At 48.5% G+C, this 17732-nt stretch overlaps 2 protein-coding genes across 4 annotated transcripts; both read left to right on the forward strand.

Annotated features, from left to right (window-relative positions):
- The first annotated feature begins 181 nt into the window (after positions 1-181).
- On the forward strand, positions 182-10887 carry kdm5a (lysine (K)-specific demethylase 5A). Of its 2 annotated transcripts, none has more exons than XM_057023088.1 (28): positions 182-1342; positions 1545-1622; positions 1713-1835; positions 2059-2229; positions 2300-2507; positions 2640-2711; positions 2800-2891; positions 2983-3141; positions 3238-3357; positions 3438-3596; positions 3720-3901; positions 4019-4181; positions 4304-4618; positions 4716-4897; positions 5015-5139; positions 5216-5366; positions 5448-5568; positions 5657-5833; positions 5935-6113; positions 6198-6336; positions 6426-6605; positions 7063-7623; positions 7712-7870; positions 7960-8088; positions 8174-8321; positions 8393-8613; positions 8753-9220; positions 10064-10887. In XM_057023088.1, exons 1-28 carry the CDS (start codon positions 1196-1198, stop codon positions 10397-10399), a joined length of 5265 nt encoding a protein of 1754 aa, XP_056879068.1. In that variant the 5' UTR covers positions 182-1195; the 3' UTR covers positions 10400-10887. The 2 variants fall into 2 exon arrangements, with proteins under 2 accessions (XP_056879068.1, XP_056879069.1); XM_057023089.1 differs by having other exon boundaries at positions 5451-5568.
- A 927-nt stretch (positions 10888-11814) lies between these two features.
- On the forward strand, positions 11815-17528 carry LOC130519553 (sodium- and chloride-dependent GABA transporter 2-like). Of its 2 annotated transcripts, none has more exons than XM_057023094.1 (15): positions 11815-11945; positions 12032-12186; positions 12406-12594; positions 13283-13417; positions 13498-13804; positions 13884-14016; positions 14222-14356; positions 14684-14787; positions 14873-14997; positions 15079-15191; positions 15303-15440; positions 16091-16193; positions 16403-16503; positions 16585-16755; positions 16843-17528. In XM_057023094.1, exons 2-15 carry the CDS (start codon positions 12180-12182, stop codon positions 16987-16989), a joined length of 1908 nt encoding a protein of 635 aa, XP_056879074.1. In that variant the 5' UTR covers positions 11815-11945; positions 12032-12179; the 3' UTR covers positions 16990-17528. The 2 variants fall into 2 exon arrangements, with proteins under 2 accessions (XP_056879074.1, XP_056879075.1); XM_057023095.1 differs by lacking the exon at positions 11815-11945 and having other exon boundaries at positions 13498-13638; positions 13717-13804.
- The last annotated feature ends 204 nt before the right edge of the window (positions 17529-17732 follow it).

Genomic DNA, 17732 nt, shown 5'->3' on the forward strand with positions numbered 1-17732 from the left:
CTCAAATAAACCTTGCAACATTTACTCAAATGTTAGCACCACGGCACAAAATAAAAACACTAGATTGGTTCTTTTTCGTTGTATTTGTTTTAATACATTTGAATTTTCAATATAGTGGCCACAAAATCTTTTTATAGCACGCGTGACCTCGGAAGTAATTATAGGTTTTCCGAGTGTTCATGAATGCGTCACAACAGCTCCCCCAATCTTGCTAGTGCTAGCTAGCAGGTTAGCTAATGCGGATATATTACTCATAGACGACGTTAAAATAAACTGAACTTGGCAGACGGTGACATAAAACCAAAACCGGGCATCGGTGTTTTAAAGTCTTTCGGTTTTCGACCAAAATACGTAAAGTAAAATGGGCACTGTTACTAATTTGACTTTCTTAGTTAGCGTCAACATTAGCTGCGCAATGGTCAGTGGCAGCTAGCCAAAGTAGCTGCAGGCTAGCTGTGTACTGCCTTTAATACTCCAATGAATGGGATCCACTTTGCGGACTAAATACCCTGGTCAACCACGTATGTTTGCAACTACCAGCTTTTCCCGTGTCCAGCTTCTGTAGGTGCGATGTTACCGACCGAGTGTTCAACGGAGCGGGCGTAACTACCGGATGAAACCGAGCGACTGTGTTTGGGTTAGGTAATGGACTTGGTCGTTTTAACGCGTGATCCAACCAACCATGAATTGTTAAGAAGAAATGATGCACTTTTTAGGTCCATTGAGTTCGCATCGACGGCGTTTTGTTGAACAATTTTTGTTTAGGCGTTAAAAAAAAAAACCCAACTTATTTTCGTGTCCTTTTGTTGCCCCTCACTCGCTCCGGATCCCGAGTTGGAGATTATTTTCCCCGAGCAGGGACGATGGTATTTTGGACCGGACCTGCCCCCCCGACCCTGGTAGGGTAACGGTACGGAGCACTGCCCCGGCCTCGTCTGGTCCAGTTTCGCGGATGATGGTGAAAACATTGTTCGGCAGGTTGTTTGTGTCTGTGCGCTCGTCTCCACCAAAATAACGGCTCGACGTCGCATCCGCCTCGAGGCTGGAGTGATTCGATTTTCATTCGTTTGGAACGATCATGACGGACAAGGATGAGGCTTCGCCCGAGCAGAAGTGTTGGAAGTAATCATGGACAGTAACCCCCGCGGCGCCCCCCTCCAAACCCGGTTCTAAGTGGCTGACTCGCACCGCCGACATGTCTGTATTCGCCGAGTTCGTCCCCCCTCCCGAGTGCCCGGTTTTTGAGCCGAGTTGGGAGGATTTCTCAGATCCTTTAGGATTCATCAACAAGATTCGACCCATTGCAGAGAAGACGGGGATTTGCAAGATCCGCCCCCCTGAGGTAAAACGTCCCGTGTTGCTCGAAGGCTTTAGAAGGCTGCACCCTATAGGTGTACACCAGCTACAATCTAGATTTCCATTAAGATGCCACATGTGTCACCTTTGCCTTTGTTCCAAAAGATGGGCTGAATTGGTGTTATGGTGTGTTTGTGTTGTGAGGACTTTTTTGCCATTTTTATTTCTTTCTATTGTTTCTTTTCCAGGACTGGCAGCCGCCGTTCGCCTGCGACGTTCGCAATTTTCGCTTCACGCCGCGAATACAAAGGCTGAATGAACTCGAAGTGAGTTTACCAGGACGACGGTGACGAAGATGATCGTCCCCGTTCATGAATCGGTGTATATATTTCTGAATTTTGACTCTTTCCCCTCAGGCCCTCACTCGTGTCAAGCTGAACTTTCTGGATCAAATTGCAAAGTTCTGGGAACTGCAGGGGTCGAAGATTCGATTCCCTCACGTGGAGAGGAAGATTCTGGACCTCTATCGACTCAGTAAGGTAGTGAGAGCTGTTGAGTTTTCCATTCCATGCAGCTCTGGCGTAGCATTGAAAGCACAGGCGTGAAGTCAATGACTGATCGACTGCAGCAGACTCTTCTCCAGATCAGAGGTGTTCTTGATCATTTGCTCTCCAAAGTTTTGGCTGGCAGGTGTCTAATGTACCGGAGAGTCTGTCTCCACGTGGAGATAAAAACAGCCGCTATCCGATGTGTGTGTTTCAGATCGTATCATCTGAGGGTGGGTTTGAGACGGTGTGTAAAGAGAAGAGATGGTCCAAAGTGTCCAGCCGAATGGGCTACCCGTCAGGAAGAGGCACTGGTTCGCTGCTGCGCTCCCACTATGAGAGGATCCTCTATCCATATGAGCTCTTCCAGTCTGGGGCCACGCTCACTGTGAGTGGTGCTGATGGAGCCCGAGATTTCCTGTTATTCCACCTCTCCATGCCGTTTTGTTCTGTTTCAGGGTATCCAGCGACTGTATGAGGAGGGCGACGATCCGGAGGAGATGGACGAGGGAGTCGGTGAGGATGCAATGGAAGAAGAGCAGGATGAGGAGGAGGACGAGGAGGAGGAGGACGAGGAGGAAAAGGAGAAAGATGGGGAGCATGATGGGCTGCAGTCCAACTCTCATCTGCCTGAGAGACGGTCCAGGCGCCTCAAATCAGAGGCAAGTCCAACATCTGATGTTTAGATCTTTTGCAATAATAAACCCTTTTTTTTATTTATCTCTAGGATTTAGCTTTTGTCTCTCAGTCCTTGGCAGGATTGATCTGTTTAAGCTCTTGTTGTGTTCTTCCAGAGAGAAAACAAGGAGCCCAAAGGCCTAAAGATCTTTGATGCAAGTCCCAAGATGGTTGGCCTTGAGATTGTTGCAGGTAAGGGTCCATTTCAATTGACATTTTCCAACACTGAGCGACAGTGGAGCGACTTTAATGAGTGTCGTCATCTTTAATTTGCACTCAGATGATGGATTTAACAAAAAGCAGCGTCAACTTAAAGCCCAGGCTTTTGCCATTAAAATGAGGCCACGCAAGGAGACTCTGGAGGTTAACTTTGTGAGTCCAAACCTCTCAACTCGCGAGCTTTGCTCTTTCATAGTGTTTCCTCTCCGTGACTGTCCTCTTAATTCCTGCGTCTGTGCTGCAGATTGACCTGTACTTCTGCCTGGTGTGCGGCCGGGGCGACGAGGAGGACCGGCTGTTGCTGTGTGACGGCTGCGATGACAGCTACCACACCTTCTGCCTGATCCCGCCTCTACAGGATGTGCCCAAGGGCGACTGGCGCTGCCCTAAATGTGTTGCCGAGGTAAGTCAGCAAACATTTCTTTTTACTTTACCAACAACGTGCTTCTTCTGTGTTTCGTCAGGTTTTTAAATTCTGGTCAATGTGTTGTCTTTGCAGGAATGCAGTAAACCGAGGGAGGCGTTTGGCTTCGAGCAGGCGGGGAAGGAGTACAGCCTGCAGAGCTTTGGAGAAATGGCTGATCAGTTCAAGTCTGACTACTTCAATATGCCTGTTCATGTATGTAGATGTCCCACAGTGAGCTGGATTCTGTAAATCCTTCCACGGCATTACTACAGCGGCCTGTTACTACTCCACAGATGGTCCCGACAGAGTTGGTGGAAAAAGAGTTCTGGCGCCTGGTGAGCAGCATCGAGGAGGACGTCATTGTGGAGTATGGTGCTGACATCAGCTCCAAGGAAGTGGGCAGCGGATTTCCCGTGAGAGACGGTAAACGAAGGCTCCTGGGAGATGAGGAGGTGAGATCATTACCTTGTCTCTCATCGTCTGTGCTTCTTTTATTTTTTTTTAATCTAAGACCAGATCTGTAGTTTTGGGAGGGGTTTTCCATGTGATAAAAGTCTCGGTGTGTTTCTTTTTAGGAATACGCCAACTCGGGCTGGAATCTGAACAACATGCCGGTGTTGGAGCAGTCGGTTCTCACCCATATAAACGTGGACATCTCGGGTATGAAGGTGCCCTGGCTCTACGTGGGCATGTGTTTCTCTTCATTCTGCTGGCATATTGAGGACCACTGGAGCTACTCCATCAATTTCCTGCACTGGTGAGCCTCCAAAGATATTTCAATGTTGTCATAAGTCCTGGTTTTCATGGCTGAGTAAACATGCAGATATAAACCAACTTCTTCATCCACTCCCTGACCGATTTTCCTCTATTCCAGGGGTGAGCCAAAGACTTGGTACGGTGTGCCAGCGTCTGCAGCGGAGCAGCTGGAGGCCGTAATGAAGAAGCTGGCTCCGGAGCTGTTCGACTCCCAGCCAGATCTCCTCCATCAGCTCGTCACCATCATGAATCCCAATGTCCTCATGGAGCACGGAGTCCCCGTACGTCTGAGGCTTGATGATTCAGTGCCAATACATAAACCCATTCAGATTTTAAATGAACGGTTGAGATGTTTTTGTGATAAGCGTGTATCATTTATCGCGGTTTTATGTCCCACTGGCAGGTCTACAGAACCAACCAATGTGCAGGGGAGTTTGTGGTGACCTTCCCTCGAGCCTATCACAGTGGTTTCAACCAGGGCTACAACTTTGCAGAGGCAGTTAACTTCTGCACTGCTGACTGGTTACCCATGGGTCGCCAGTGCGTGGCCCATTACCGACGCCTCCACCGTTACTGTGTGTTCTCCCACGAGGAGCTGCTCTGCAAAATGGCAGCGGACCCAGAAAGTCTCGACGTTGAGCTGGCCACTTCCGTCTTCAAGGAAATGGGTGAAACGATGGAAGAGGAGACAAAACTAAGACAAGCTGCCCAGAAACTTGTGAGTGATTTTATTCTATTTATTTAGTTAGTTATTTTCTTGCGCCTCCACAACTTTGGAGACACCATCATCCGACCTCTTACCTCGTCATCCACAGGGGGTTCTGTCCTCAGAGCAAGAGGTTTTTGAGCTTTTACCTGATGACGAGCGCCAGTGTTACAAGTGTAAGACGACGTGCTTCCTGTCTGCGTTGACCTGCTCCTGCAGCCCCGATCGGCTGGTCTGTCTTCACCACGCTGCAGACCTCTGCGATTGTCCACATGGCAACAAGTGTCTTCGGTAGGAGGCCTTTTTAAAATGGGCTTTAACAACACTGTGGAAAATGTTGCTTTGTTTACTTTTATTAGAAAATGCTTGCTTGATTTTCACAAATGATACCTGCACCATTTGTTGTAGGTATCGCTACGATCTGGAGGAGTTTCCAGCAATGCTGTATGGGGTGAAGACCAGGGCCCAGTCATACGACACTTGGTCCAAAAGGGTTACTGAAGCCCTGTCTGCTGACCAGAAAAACAAAAAAGGTCTCGTTACAGTTTTCACAAAATTATTTTTTTTATTGCTGGTGCATTTATGTGATTGTTTCTATGCATTTCATAGATCTTATTGAGCTCAAGGTCTTGCTTGAAGATGCAGAGGACCGAAAATATCCTGAAAAAACGTTGTTCCGTCGGCTGAGAGAGATGGTAAAGGAGGCGGAGACGTGCTCCTCTGTGGCTCAGCTGCTGCTCAGCCGCAAACAGAGGCACAGGTGAGGCCGGTTGATGCAGACCAAGCCCACGGACACGCCTCCCTACTTGCTCCTCATTCCAATGGCCGTTTGTGTCTGCAGCAGTCGTCTGCGTTCCGAGAACAGTTGCAACCGCACGAAGCTGACCGTGGACGAGCTTAAAGCCTTTGTGGATCAGCTCTACAGGCTGCCCTGTATCATCAGCCAGGCACGACAAGTGAAAGCAAGTCCCCCAGGATGCAACATTCTCGTCCTCTTGTTACGGTGGTGTTTCTGCTAAAACATCTATTACGTTCTTCCTTCTCTCTCAGGAGTTGCTTGAGAAAGTGGAGGAATTCCACGAGCGAGCCCAAGCGGCGCTGTCCGATGAGATGCCCGATTCCTCCAAGCTGCAGGCCCTGCTGGACCTGGGTAGCGGTCTTGATGTGGAGCTGCCGGAGCTGCCACGCCTCAAACAGGAACTGCAACAGGCCCGCTGGCTGGATGAGGTGGGGTCACCTTCAAACCTCTAGTATCCTGCCCAAGTTGTTAAAGTTGTGGCATCGTTTAAAGTGCTCTAGTATTATTTATTTTTTTATTTACATCCCAGGTTCGTGTTACCTTGGCTGAACCTCATCGCTTCACCTTAGAGCTGATGAAGAGGCTGATAGACTCTGGGGTGGGCCTGGCTCCCCACCATGCTGTGGAAAAGGCCATGGCTGAGCTACAAGAGATCCTAACGGTCTCAGAGAGATGGGAGGACAAGGCTCGTGCCTGTCTGCAGGCTCGGTACGGGCAAACACACGTCGATAGAAAGTATAAAGTAGTAGCGACGCTCTATGATCACACCTGTCTTTCTTCTTATACTCCTAGACCTCCACACAGTTTGGTGACATTGGAGAGCATCGTGATTGAGGCTCGGAACATCCCAGCATACCTACCTAATATTCTGGCTCTCAGAGAAGCCCTACAGAAGGCCAAGGACTGGACAGTTAAGGTGGAAGCTATCCAGGTACTGACATCACTGAAGCAGGCTTTACAAGGATTTATTCTCTCCCAAGATTCCCTCTTGACCTCTTCTTGTGTGGTTCTGTGTAACAGAGTGGTAGCAGCTACGCTTACCTGGAGCAGCTGGAGAGCCTGCTGGCCCGGGGACGCTCCATCCCTGTTCGGCTCGATCCGCTGGCACACGTAGAGTCTCAGGTGGCTGCAGCCCGAGCCTGGAGGGAGAGGACGGGCCGCACCTTCCTCAAGAAGAACTCCACATACACTCTTCTTCAGGTGGGTTGTCTTGGAACAGTGTGAGGCTGTACTGTTACACATGCTGGGAACTTCAGAAACAAATCTGTATATTTTCTCTGCTTTGATTTAGGTGCATTATAGCACCAACACATTTCTTTTTTCAAACTAATAGATGCCAGAGAGCTCTGATTGATCTTGATCACTAGTTGGGATTATTTGTTGAGAACACATTGGTCTTGCCTTTTTCTAAAAAAAAAAAAAAAAAAAGCTAATGATGTTTCCGTTATACCTTGTTTTCTGAAAGAGGGATTTTAATTGAAGGTTTATCGCATTAAAATGAAACACTGACAGGTGCAGAGGAACATGCAGTTTTCCCCTAAACACCTGGGAGTGGAGCTCATTCCACACACTTCAACTATATTTTGAACATGACGATATGCCATCCTGCTTGATACTGGACTGACTTATTGCTGGATTGTGTGCCTCTCTCTGTTAGGTCCTTAGCCCCCGCATTGACATCGGCATTTATGGAAACAGCAAGAGCAAAAGAAAGCGTGTGAAGGAGCTCATGGAAAAGGAGAGGGGCGGTTTTGACCCAGACGCCCTGAGCGACCTGGAGGAGAGTCCGGAAGAGGTGCGAGACCCCTCCACTGTGGTAGCAGCCTACAAATCCAAAGAGCAGAAAGAAGTGGAGTCCATCCACTCGCTACGGGCAGCAAACCTGGCCAAGATGGCCATGGCCGACCGCATCGAGGAGGTGAAATTCTGCCTGTGCCGGAAGACTGCGAGCGGCTTCATGTTGCAGTGTGAGCTCTGTAAGGACTGGTTCCACGGGGCGTGCGTGCCTCTGCCCAAGACGGGATCGCAGAAGAAGCTGGGCATGAGTCTGCAAAGCAATAGCAAAGACTCCAAGTTCCTGTGTCCACTCTGCCAGCGGTCCAGGAGGCCGAGACTAGAAACGATCCTGTCGCTTTTGGTGTCGCTTCAGAAGCTCCCAGTGCGCCTGCCTGAAGGAGAAGCCCTCCAGTGTTTGACGGAGAGGGCAATGAGCTGGCAGGTTGGCGTTTTCATTCTTGAATGCATCCGTTTTTCCTTGGTTGAAATTTTTCTTAAAAATAAATCCTTTTTGATGCGACTCTCACAAGGACCAAGCTCGTCAAGCTCTTGCCACAGATGAGCTCTCTTCAGCCCTGGCAAAGCTGTCTGTGCTGAGTCAGCGTATGGTGGAACAGGCAGCAAGGGAGAAAACGGAGAAGATCATCAATGCGGAGCTGCAGAAAGCTGCCGCCAACCCAGATTTACAGGTAAAGCCTCTTTATCCATTCACAGCCACCGTTTGGCGTCCTTAAAGATATCCGATATCCCATTAAACATTAGAAACGTCTTGTCACAGGGTCACATCCAGACATTCCAGCAGTCGGGTTTCAGTAGAGCCACATCACCTCGCCAGTCCCTGGACTACGATGATGAGGAGACGGACTCAGATGAGGACATCAGGGAGACCTATGGTTATGACATGAAGGTATATTAGCCCGCAGCGAGTGGAACTGTATTATTCCGCCAAGTCGAGGCTTGCTTTTTGATACATGATCTGATACTTCTTGCAGGACCCAGGGGAGGTGAAGCCGTACCTGTTCTGTGATGAGGAGATCCCGGTTAAGTCTGAGGAAGTGGTCAGCCACATGTGGCCAGCAGCGACTCCTTCCTTCTGTGCTGAACATGCATACTCCTCAGCCTCCAAGACCTGTGTGCAAAGTAAGCAGTTTGTCTGCGCACGTTTAATTATCTTAAGAGAATCCCGATACTAACAACATTCCCCATTTCAGACATCAGCACACCCAAAAAGCAGCCCAGGAAGACCCCCCTGGTGCCTCGCAGCCTGGAGCCGCCGGTGCTGGAGCTGTCCCCGCAGGCTAAGGCCCAGCTGGAGGAGCTGATGATGTTAGGCGACCTGCTGGAAGTGTCCCTTGATGAAACCCAGCACATCTGGAGGATCCTTCAGGCCACACACCCCCCTTCAGAGGAGAGATTCTTGCAGGTCATGGAGGTAGGAGCAGCCATCATTGAGGACAGCACCTAAATTATTTCTTTTAAATGTATTTGTTAATTTATGTGCAGTGTATTTAGATGTCATTGTCCCTGTCCCATGAAGTCATTAACTTTTATTTGATGTCTTTTAACAACAGCCCGATGAGTCTCTAATGGAGAAGCCGCTGAAGATTAAGCTTAAAGATTCAGAGAAGAAAAGGAAACGGAAGTTAGAGAGGGCCGAACACCACCACATGCTGTTGGCATCGGCCGTCACCGGAGCCTCGTCCATGGGGGACATGCGACCGCCCAAGTCCAAAGATCTCAAAAGAGTGGGTCTGGAAATGGGCCTCGGGAAATCCAAGAAGAAAAAACTGAAACTTAACCTGAACAAGAACCGAGAGATGAAGCAGCTGGCCAAACGGTTAGCCAAGGAGGAGAAGGAGAGAAAGAGAAAAGAAAAGGCAGCAGCCAAGGCAGAGGCTCTCAGAGAGGGCCTGGACAAAAGGAAGGACAAGAAGATCCTGGACATTCCCTCCAAGTACGACTGGTCCGGAGCCGAGGACTCCAATGATGAGAACGCTGTGTGTGCATCCAAGAACTGCCAGAGGCCCTGCAAAGACAAGGTGAGTCTCCACTCTGTGAAAAACCTTTCATCCAGGACGCGATGTGGCAGTGAAACTCCTTCTCCTACCAATGCTGTCACTGTTCCGTTTGGCGTTACGGTAAAAACAACAAGACTCAGATCAGTGATGAACACAACAGATTAGCAATTAACAGAAGTCAAAAGTCAGCATGTGACTACGCCTGTTGATGGAAAATCTGCGCTCGATAGTCACAATGTTTGCACATTCTGATTAAATCAACATCACTAGTTTCAGGCGGAAGGTTTGAAGTGTGAAACTGAAGTCTTTGATGATTGATTGGCGCTATGGTGACGCGCTGGTTAGCAACGCCTCGCGGTTACCCTTCTGAAAGTATCGCCACAGAATAAACTCGTTGATGCGTTGATCACAGTAAGAGCTTCACTGACAGCGAGACAGCCGAGCGTTTCCAGATTTTGTTTGTTTGTCGAGTTAATGGCACACTCGTTTCACCGTTATTGATTATCAACAGCTGCAAACAGCACTAGAACACCTTAAAGAGAGTTACACATAACATATTAACAGGAGGCACCAATCTTATGCTCTGATTTATTTTTTCTGTGTAAAACTGTCCCAAAAGTTAACCAGTGGCCAGTCTCCTGACTTGACCAGTGGCCAGTCTCCTGGCGCGACTGTAGTGATGGGAAAAGACTACGTTTTAAATGGTTCTTTTTATAGTTCAGGCAAGAAATTAAATGCTTTCACTCCTCACGATAACATTTGGCTGAGGATAAATCCCTGGCCGTTCTTCACTCTCCTATCTGTCTATTATAGATTGATTAAATCCTAATCTGAGAGGTGATTAAAGGTGATTCCGTTCCTCAGGTGGACTGGGTGCAGTGCGACGGCGGCTGTGACGAGTGGTTCCACCAGGTGTGCGTGGGGGTGTCGTGCGAAATGGCCGAAAACGAGGACTACATCTGCGTGGATTGTTCCCGGAAGGCTGCCGGCACGAGCGACGGCGGCGCGGTGGAGATGGCTCTGGAGGAGGTGACGGAAGAGAGCGTGGTGGTCCTGGCCACCTCCATGTGCACCGGCGGCAGCGTTCAGGTCCTGCCATCGACGCCCGCCATGGCGTCTTGGCCTCGCATTTCCTCTGCCTCCCACTTGCACACGGCCGCTTCACACCAGCAGCAGAAAGAGCACGAACAGGGGAGTTAACACTAAAACTGGCACTGGACAGCTTTTACAAACTCGAGTCCAGGCTAATATTTGTATGTTTGAGACTGTAGCAACGAACGGGACATTTGCACGACGGCCAGGACTGAGGAGCGCGACAACAAAAGGCATCACGAAGTCTGGTGGTCTTGGCCTCAGTGTGCTGCCAGAGTTTCAGGACATGTCAGAACTATGGTCCTTCCTTTTTCCATCAGGTTTAGGCTGTGAAGTGTCCTACTGGGTCTACCCCGAATAATGAAATACACCCTCTACTCTGGCTGTCGTAATCAGTGAACGAAGGCAAATCAATCACAGGCGTCCTGAATCAACCCCAGCACACCAACATCCCCGTTAAAATGACTCCAGACAAGCAAAGAAAAATGGCTGTACTGTAATGTAGTAGAATTATTTATAATGTACATACTTTTAAGCAAACAACGGAGTGTGGCTCTTTTGTTTTCTCACCTTTAATAAACTGTTCTTAGTCAAGAGTGGCATTTTCTCTCTTCCTCGTCTCGGTTTTGAAATTAATTTTCGGTCATTATAGCCGCCGAATTTCCACATCACTTCAGAGGCTCCACACTGACTTGCGGTCGCGTCATTGAGGGGTTGATTGATTTCAACTGGCAGGTTAAGCTTCACATTTCCTGTGTTACTCATTAAGCTCAATTAGAGGAGAGTTGTGGAGGCGTGTTACATGTGTTTTGTCCCCTCAATTACACGCGGGCAAATCTCCGCGTTTCGTTTATCCTGTCCACATTTGACAGTATTCCACTTGGGTCGTGTTGTTCTGCATCCTCTGTCATCTCCCACTTTTGGGGGTTCTAAGCACAGCGGCTGAGTTTACTCCGATATAAGGGCTTGAAGAGGGTAGGGGGGGTGAGCTGAATCGTTACATAACTGTGATGTCGTTACTAATCGACATCAGGGACATTTGGAGGTATTTATTTAGATTGATATTTGTGCACGTGTTTGGTGGAGAAATCACTGCACGCCTACATGGTTTTAACATGTCTCTCTCTGAAGGGAGGGCTTGAGGGGGGGCATTGGAGGCTGGATCAAGTTGAACATTACCATCCCCCGCCCCTTCGCTGTATGCATGTTAAATACTAAAACTTGGCCTCTGACCTCTGAGTTTACTCCGATATAAGGGCCTGAAGAGGGTAGGGGGGGTGAGGCGAAGGCTGCGCCAGTTCCAACTGAACCAAGTTCAATCCAGTGTGAGCTGACCTGGGCTGCTTTCGTGACACGCCTCCGTCTGAGACGGTTGCAGGCGTCCTTTCAGAAGGGGGCCACCAGGCATCAATGAAATGAACTGTAATGGCGCACAATAGCTTATGTAACGCCTGCTTTTGCTGCAGCGCCTCCCATCCTCTTCATTACCTCCTCCTTCGTATCATAATCGTTACTATCGGCAAATATTTAGGAGCATTATGGCAACAAATTAGGCTGGCTGCTACCTTTACCCCCCCCTCAGTTAGATTCCAAACAGGGACCACAGATGCACAGCTAAAGAGTAAACCAAAGATGACATCAGGGACATTTGGAGGTATTTATTTGGATTGATATTTGTGCACGTGTTTGGTGGAGAAATCACTGCACGCCTACATGGTTTTAACGTGTCTCTCTCTGAAGGGAGGGCTTGAGGGGGGGCATTGGAGGCTGGATCGAGTTGAACATTACCATCCCCCGCCCCTCGCCGTATGCATGTTAAATACTAAAACTTGGCCTCTGGCTCAAAATCTCCCGAGACTGCATTTGTAGAGAGGACAGTGACTCCACGATGACGGGTAAGACTTGGGTGTCAGCGTTGTGCTTCTTGCTTTTGTCAGATTCTTGCAGGAATTTGAAATCGATGCCGTTGATATTGAAAAGGGTTTTTGGTATATTTTGGTGTATTATTAAGCCTTATTGTTGCTGCTGGTGCCTTAGCGTTTGCTTGGTTTCGCTGCGATAAAGTGGGGAAAAAATTTGTGCAACTGCACTTTCCCTCTTTCCCTGTTGTGAAGGAGACGCTGCAAGAGGCTTCACCAATGGAGCCAAACAAACCAAGGACCTGGCGGCCAACTCGGACGATAAGATAGAGGAAAGGGGCCAGTGGGGCAACAAGATGGAGTTTCTTCTCTCGGTTGCCGGTTCCATCATTGGGCTGGGCAACATGTGGCGCTTCCCTTACCTCTGCTACAAAAACGGAGGAGGTGAGTTTTGCAGGAAGCAAAAACACACAGGCAGCAAGGTAGAACATTTTAGTGCAATTTCATGAGCTCTTATGGAAGAAAAAAACAACGATTTTTGCTAATTCTCAGATCCTGGAGGAGCTTCCCCCTCCACTTTATTTGTGGACATGCTAAATTAGATGCCCACCCCCCACACACCCTCAATGGGGATTGCAAGGTCGGGGTTTGGGGCAGCTTCAGGGTCAGGCAGCTGTTGTTGCTGCTTGCTCACAGCAGCTGTCCCCGCTGGGAGACGTAAATCTGGGCCCGCCAAACATCCTCGGACGCGCGGCGGGGCGCCGGGCTCAAAAGAGGCGAAAGGATAAAGAGCCATTAAACTTTGACGGCGTGTTCTTTCTCATTCAGAGTTCAGGTCAACTCAGTTTATGCCTGAAGGCGTCCTGCCCATGTCAAATATTCACCTCTCACGTTGTTTTAACCATCCTAATTTAGGTAACAGATTTTTTTCCCCACCTGAGCGGAAGCAATAATTTACATTAAAACATACAAGCATGTCACATATACGACTGTAGATAATCAATAAAGGGTAAACGGATATAAGGGAAACTGGAAGAGCAGAAACTGGAAGCCTCCTCTCAGACTAAAGTGCCATAGCAACCAGCAACCTAACCAATAAAGCATATTCAGCCATCCGATTTCCGCCCTCCAGGTGCGTTCCTCATCCCGTACATGATCTTCCTGTTCACCTGCGGCATTCCGGTCTTCTTCCTGGAGGTCGCCTTGGGCCAGTACACCAGCGAGGGGGGTATTACCTGCTGGAGAAAGATCAGCCCGTTGTTTGAAGGTACTTGACGTGGCGAGCGCGCGCACAGGCAGCAGCGATGCAAGTCTTCACCACCTTGTTCCAAAACGTTGTCGTGGCAGGTCTGGGCTACGGCACCCAGGTGATCGTGACTCTCTTGAACTTCTACTACATCATCGTTCTGGCCTGGGGGATTTTCTACCTCTCCTTCTCCTTCTCCTGGGACCTGGCCTGGTCATCCTGCAACAACACATGGAACACAGGTGACAGCTGCGCCCAAAGGCCCAGCATTTCCACCGCTGTGTCTGAGAAGCCTGACGTTGTTTTTTTTAACCCCTCAGAAAACTGTGTGGAATTCCTGAAGGCAAACACGTCTCTCAACCACACAACCAACCCAAACGCCACCTCTCCTGTCATTGAGTTCTGGGAGTGAGTCTGTCCACGCATCGCTTGGACCTCCGCGGCGGCGGCGGCGCGCTAACATCTGTGCGTTCTGGTGTCTCTGCAGGAGACGAGTGCTCAGGATTTCCTCCGGCATCGACCACATGGGTTCCCTGAACTGGGACCTGGCCCTGTGTCTGCTCATCGCATGGGTCATGTGCTACTTCTGCATCTGGAAGGGAACCAAATCCACAGGAAAGGTGGGTGTTAGAGGCCACCATGAGAGCGCATCACTTCAAAGGCCACATAGATGCGTTCAATGCACCCAACGTATAGAAATATACCGCCCACTGTTTGCAATCATTTTGTTTCCCCGTCCTCATTTTTCTGTGCTTCCATTTCAATTCGTCCGTGTTTATTTTCCTTTGAAATGACTGATTAAACCTCCCTGCGTGTGTGGTCTAGGTGGTTTACTTCACTGCCACTTTTCCCTATCTGATGCTCATCGTGCTGCTGATCAGAGGGCTCACCCTGCCCGGAGCCGGGATCGGCATCCAGTTCTACCTTTATCCGGACCTGGGACGTCTTTCCGACCCGCAGGTCCGACGCCCGACGTCTTTCACTCGCTGTCTCCGTCACCTTCAGACACTGAAAACAAACAGGACAGCAGATGCAGGCACCCCGCGGTTCTCTGCTGGGGAGCCGAGTTCCGCTGAGTCCATCTGCTCTCCATTAAAGCCGACGGGATCAAACACGGGGCCAGGACACATGTTAATTGTAAACAAGACATCGGGCAGAAGGAGCTACACACAGCTAACCAGTTTTAAAACTCCTCTACTACACTCACACAGTCCGCTCACACAAAACCAGCCTGTCACAGTGCTTCCTGGTCTTTCCATGAGTTACTATTTACTGTTGTTGTTCAAGGTGTGGATGGATGCCGGCACCCAGATCTTCTTCTCCTATGCCATCTGTTTGGGTTCCCTGACAGCTCTGGGAAGCTACAACAGATACAACAACAACTGCTACAGGTACGCAACAAGCGGTGCGTCTTTAATCCCCCGTTTTTTAAGCCATTTGACCTTTATTTGCCTTCTGTTTCCACCTGTGTTGCAGGGACTGTCTGTCGCTGTGCCTGCTGAACAGCGGCACCAGTTTCGTGTCGGGCTTCGCCATCTTCTCCATCCTGGGCTTCATGGCTTATGAACAGAACGTTCCAATCTCGGAAGTAGCTGAGTCGGGTGAGTGGGGCGCATACGGCACCTCCAGCGAGGTCCAGGAGTCCCCTTAAGAATTGAAAATCCTGGTTCTGGTTTTCGCAGGTCCTGGCCTGGCCTTCATCGCTTACCCCCGCGCCGTGAGCATGATGCCTTTCTCCACTCTGTGGGCCGCACTTTTCTTCATCATGATCGTGTTCCTGGGGCTCGACAGCCAGGTGTGTAAACACACGCTCCTTCTCCTCCACGATGGACGTCATGTCACTTTTGCACGATACATTTGACCCAAAATAGCTGCGTGTAACGTCCTGTCTTGCCTGTCCCATCAGTTCGTGTGCGTTGAGAGCCTCGTGACAGCGATAGTCGACATGCATCCCACTTTGTTCAGACGTAAACACCGCAGGGAGCTCTTCCTCCTCGGGGTCAGCCTCTTCTCCTTCTTTATGGGCCTCATCATGCTGACGGAGGTACGGCTCACACGAGGTCGCACACACAAATTGAAATCCTATTATTGTGTGTTCTTCTGAACAGTGTCCACTTGAAACTAACATACAGTCGTTCATGAACGCATCTATAGACTTGTAATGGTTTTTAAGGGCAGTCCCCAGTTCCAATCATTTATGATGATGCGATTAGTAGGACCTAGTAGGACTTAGTAGGATTAGTAGGGAAAAGCTGTAAATATCACCACATCTACACTTTAAAATGTCCATACGTCACGGCTATTGCCTGGCTTTGATATCTGGTTTTGATATCAGTTGCCTCATAGTCCATTAAGATATAAAACGTGATGGGCTGTGGCTCCGAAGGGTTAATTTAAGCAACCTTTAATGCATCACTACCTTGAATTTATATGTATAAGTGTGGTTTCACTTGGTCATTTTTTGAGACAAACTCATTTGTGTTCCTACGTACATTATTCCGACCCTCACAGTATACACGGTCCTCACAAGTATACAAACTCTCAAGTTTTTGGTGTTCTTGCATGAAAGAATCCTTTTTACTTTTTCTTACGTCTCCTTGCACTGGTTTTGGCTGCTTCATTGTCAGGAATGCATATTTTTTTTGGTCATTTATGTAGGTTGATAATCAAAGTGTCTCAATTCCTCTATTTTAGGGGGGCATGTATGTTTTCCAGCTCTTCGACTACTACGCGGCCAGCGGGATGTGTCTCCTCTTCATGTCCATCTTTGAGACCGTCTGCATCGCCTGGGTCTACGGTAAGGCAATGTTTAACTCAAAGGGCAAACATTGTTTACGTTTTCTGTGGAGTCAAAGGTGGTTGGTTAGAAACTCACGTATGAATACTGACAATCGAGACGGATGCTTGAACTGAACCCTGGGGGAACAGGAAGTATTTCCTCATCCTTACACCCCTGGATTCTGTGCCATAACGGCCTTTTTCAGAACATTTTTGGTGTTTTTGCAGGTGCGGACCGTTTTTATGACAACATTGAGGACATGATTGGTTACCGCCCGGGTCCTTATATCAAGTATTGTTGGAGGTTCTTCACCCCGGCCACGTGCATCGTGAGTTTTACCGGACCGGCGGCGACATGACGACTGCTTTACCCCTCGCAGGCACTAATGCGAAGCTTCTTTTCTTTACAGGGTACCTTTGCTTTCTCCCTCATTAAATACACCCCCCTGAAGTACAATAATGAGTATGTGTACCCCTGGTGGGGCTACGCCATTGGTTGGCTGCTTGCACTCTCCTCTATGGTCTGCATTCCGCTTTGGATGGTGTACAAGATCGGTACATCCCAAGGGACAATGAAAGAGGTAAGTTAGTATGTTGTGTATACTTTATGTACTTATGCATACTATACATATAGGACAACTGAAAAAATCTCTGGAATCTTCCTCCAGCGCATCCAGGTGCTAATCAAGCCATCTGACAGCTTACCCAAAACCAAGCGGGAGCAGGAGCGACTACTGGCCATCTTTGCTCCAGAGGATGTCGCCAACACAACCAACGGCTACCACCCCGTCCCCGAGAGAGACTCCAGCTTATGAATCTTCCAAACTGTGGCACCGAATTGTTGAAGCGCTGCACCGGTGTCAAAAGGATAACCCAGTAAACTGCTGCTTTATCTCCGCAGATGCACACTTTGAAGAGGTTTGGAGTGGTTGGTTTTGGAGGCAACAGAGCCCCTTTTATTGGGAGGAACACGTTTAAATTTCCTGTCAGTGGTCTCTTAGCAGTTCTGCTCTTTGAAATGTCAAGCGAGCTCCACAAGAAAAGCAAATGTATCAAACGGAATTTATATAACTTTAACACGGGCTTAATGTAAATTTCTCTATGAAAGCTATGTCTGTATCTGATGTTTCTTCCTGTTTGTATCATATTTGGCAGTATGACTGATGATTCTGTAGAAAATTCCCTCCACGCTGTATTTACAAAATTTAAAGAAAATCTTAACACGAATGGACTGTATGATGAGACAATGTCAGGTAGGATTAAAACATGGTTATACAGCTATAGATCTAACATGTCAAAATAGAGTTAAATATGTTATGTTGTAACATGATATGACTGTATAAAGGAATGTAAATCTTTATCATGGTTATATCCTCGTTTATTTTTGTCTTGAGCACTATATTTGTGCAATAACAGGAAAGTGTCAGAATAAAATTGTAGAGTCTAGTGTATGCAGACACTCCCTCACACATTGATTAGATTCATAAATTGGGCAAAAAAGGAGTGCAGGACATCTTTTTCCTGAGCAAACTAGGAAATACAGACATCAGTGTGTCTT

The sequence above is a fragment of the Takifugu flavidus genome, chromosome 22 (genome assembly GCF_003711565.1).
Source record: "Takifugu flavidus isolate HTHZ2018 chromosome 22, ASM371156v2, whole genome shotgun sequence".
Lineage (NCBI taxonomy): Eukaryota > Metazoa > Chordata > Actinopteri > Tetraodontiformes > Tetraodontidae > Takifugu > Takifugu flavidus.

What these genes read in the sequence shown, in the direction of transcription:
- LOC130519553 (XM_057023094.1), top strand. An exon ending in CTGCTACAAAAACGGAGGAG is followed by an intron (nt 12,595 to 13,282) that starts GTGAGTTTTGCA and finishes TCCGCCCTCCAG; the next exon opens with GTGCGTTCCTCATCCCGTAC. An exon ending in TCACCCCGGCCACGTGCATC is followed by an intron (nt 16,504 to 16,584) that starts GTGAGTTTTACC and finishes TTTTCTTTACAG; the next exon opens with GGTACCTTTGCTTTCTCCCT.
- kdm5a (XM_057023088.1), top strand. Translation starts at nt 1,196, where the DNA reads ATGTCTGTATTCGCCGAGTTCGTCCCCCCTCCCGAGTGCCCGGTTTTT. An exon ending in AAAGGCTGAATGAACTCGAA is followed by an intron (nt 1,623 to 1,712) that starts GTGAGTTTACCA and finishes CTTTCCCCTCAG; the next exon opens with GCCCTCACTCGTGTCAAGCT. An exon ending in CATGGCAACAAGTGTCTTCG is followed by an intron (nt 4,898 to 5,014) that starts GTAGGAGGCCTT and finishes CATTTGTTGTAG; the next exon opens with GTATCGCTACGATCTGGAGG.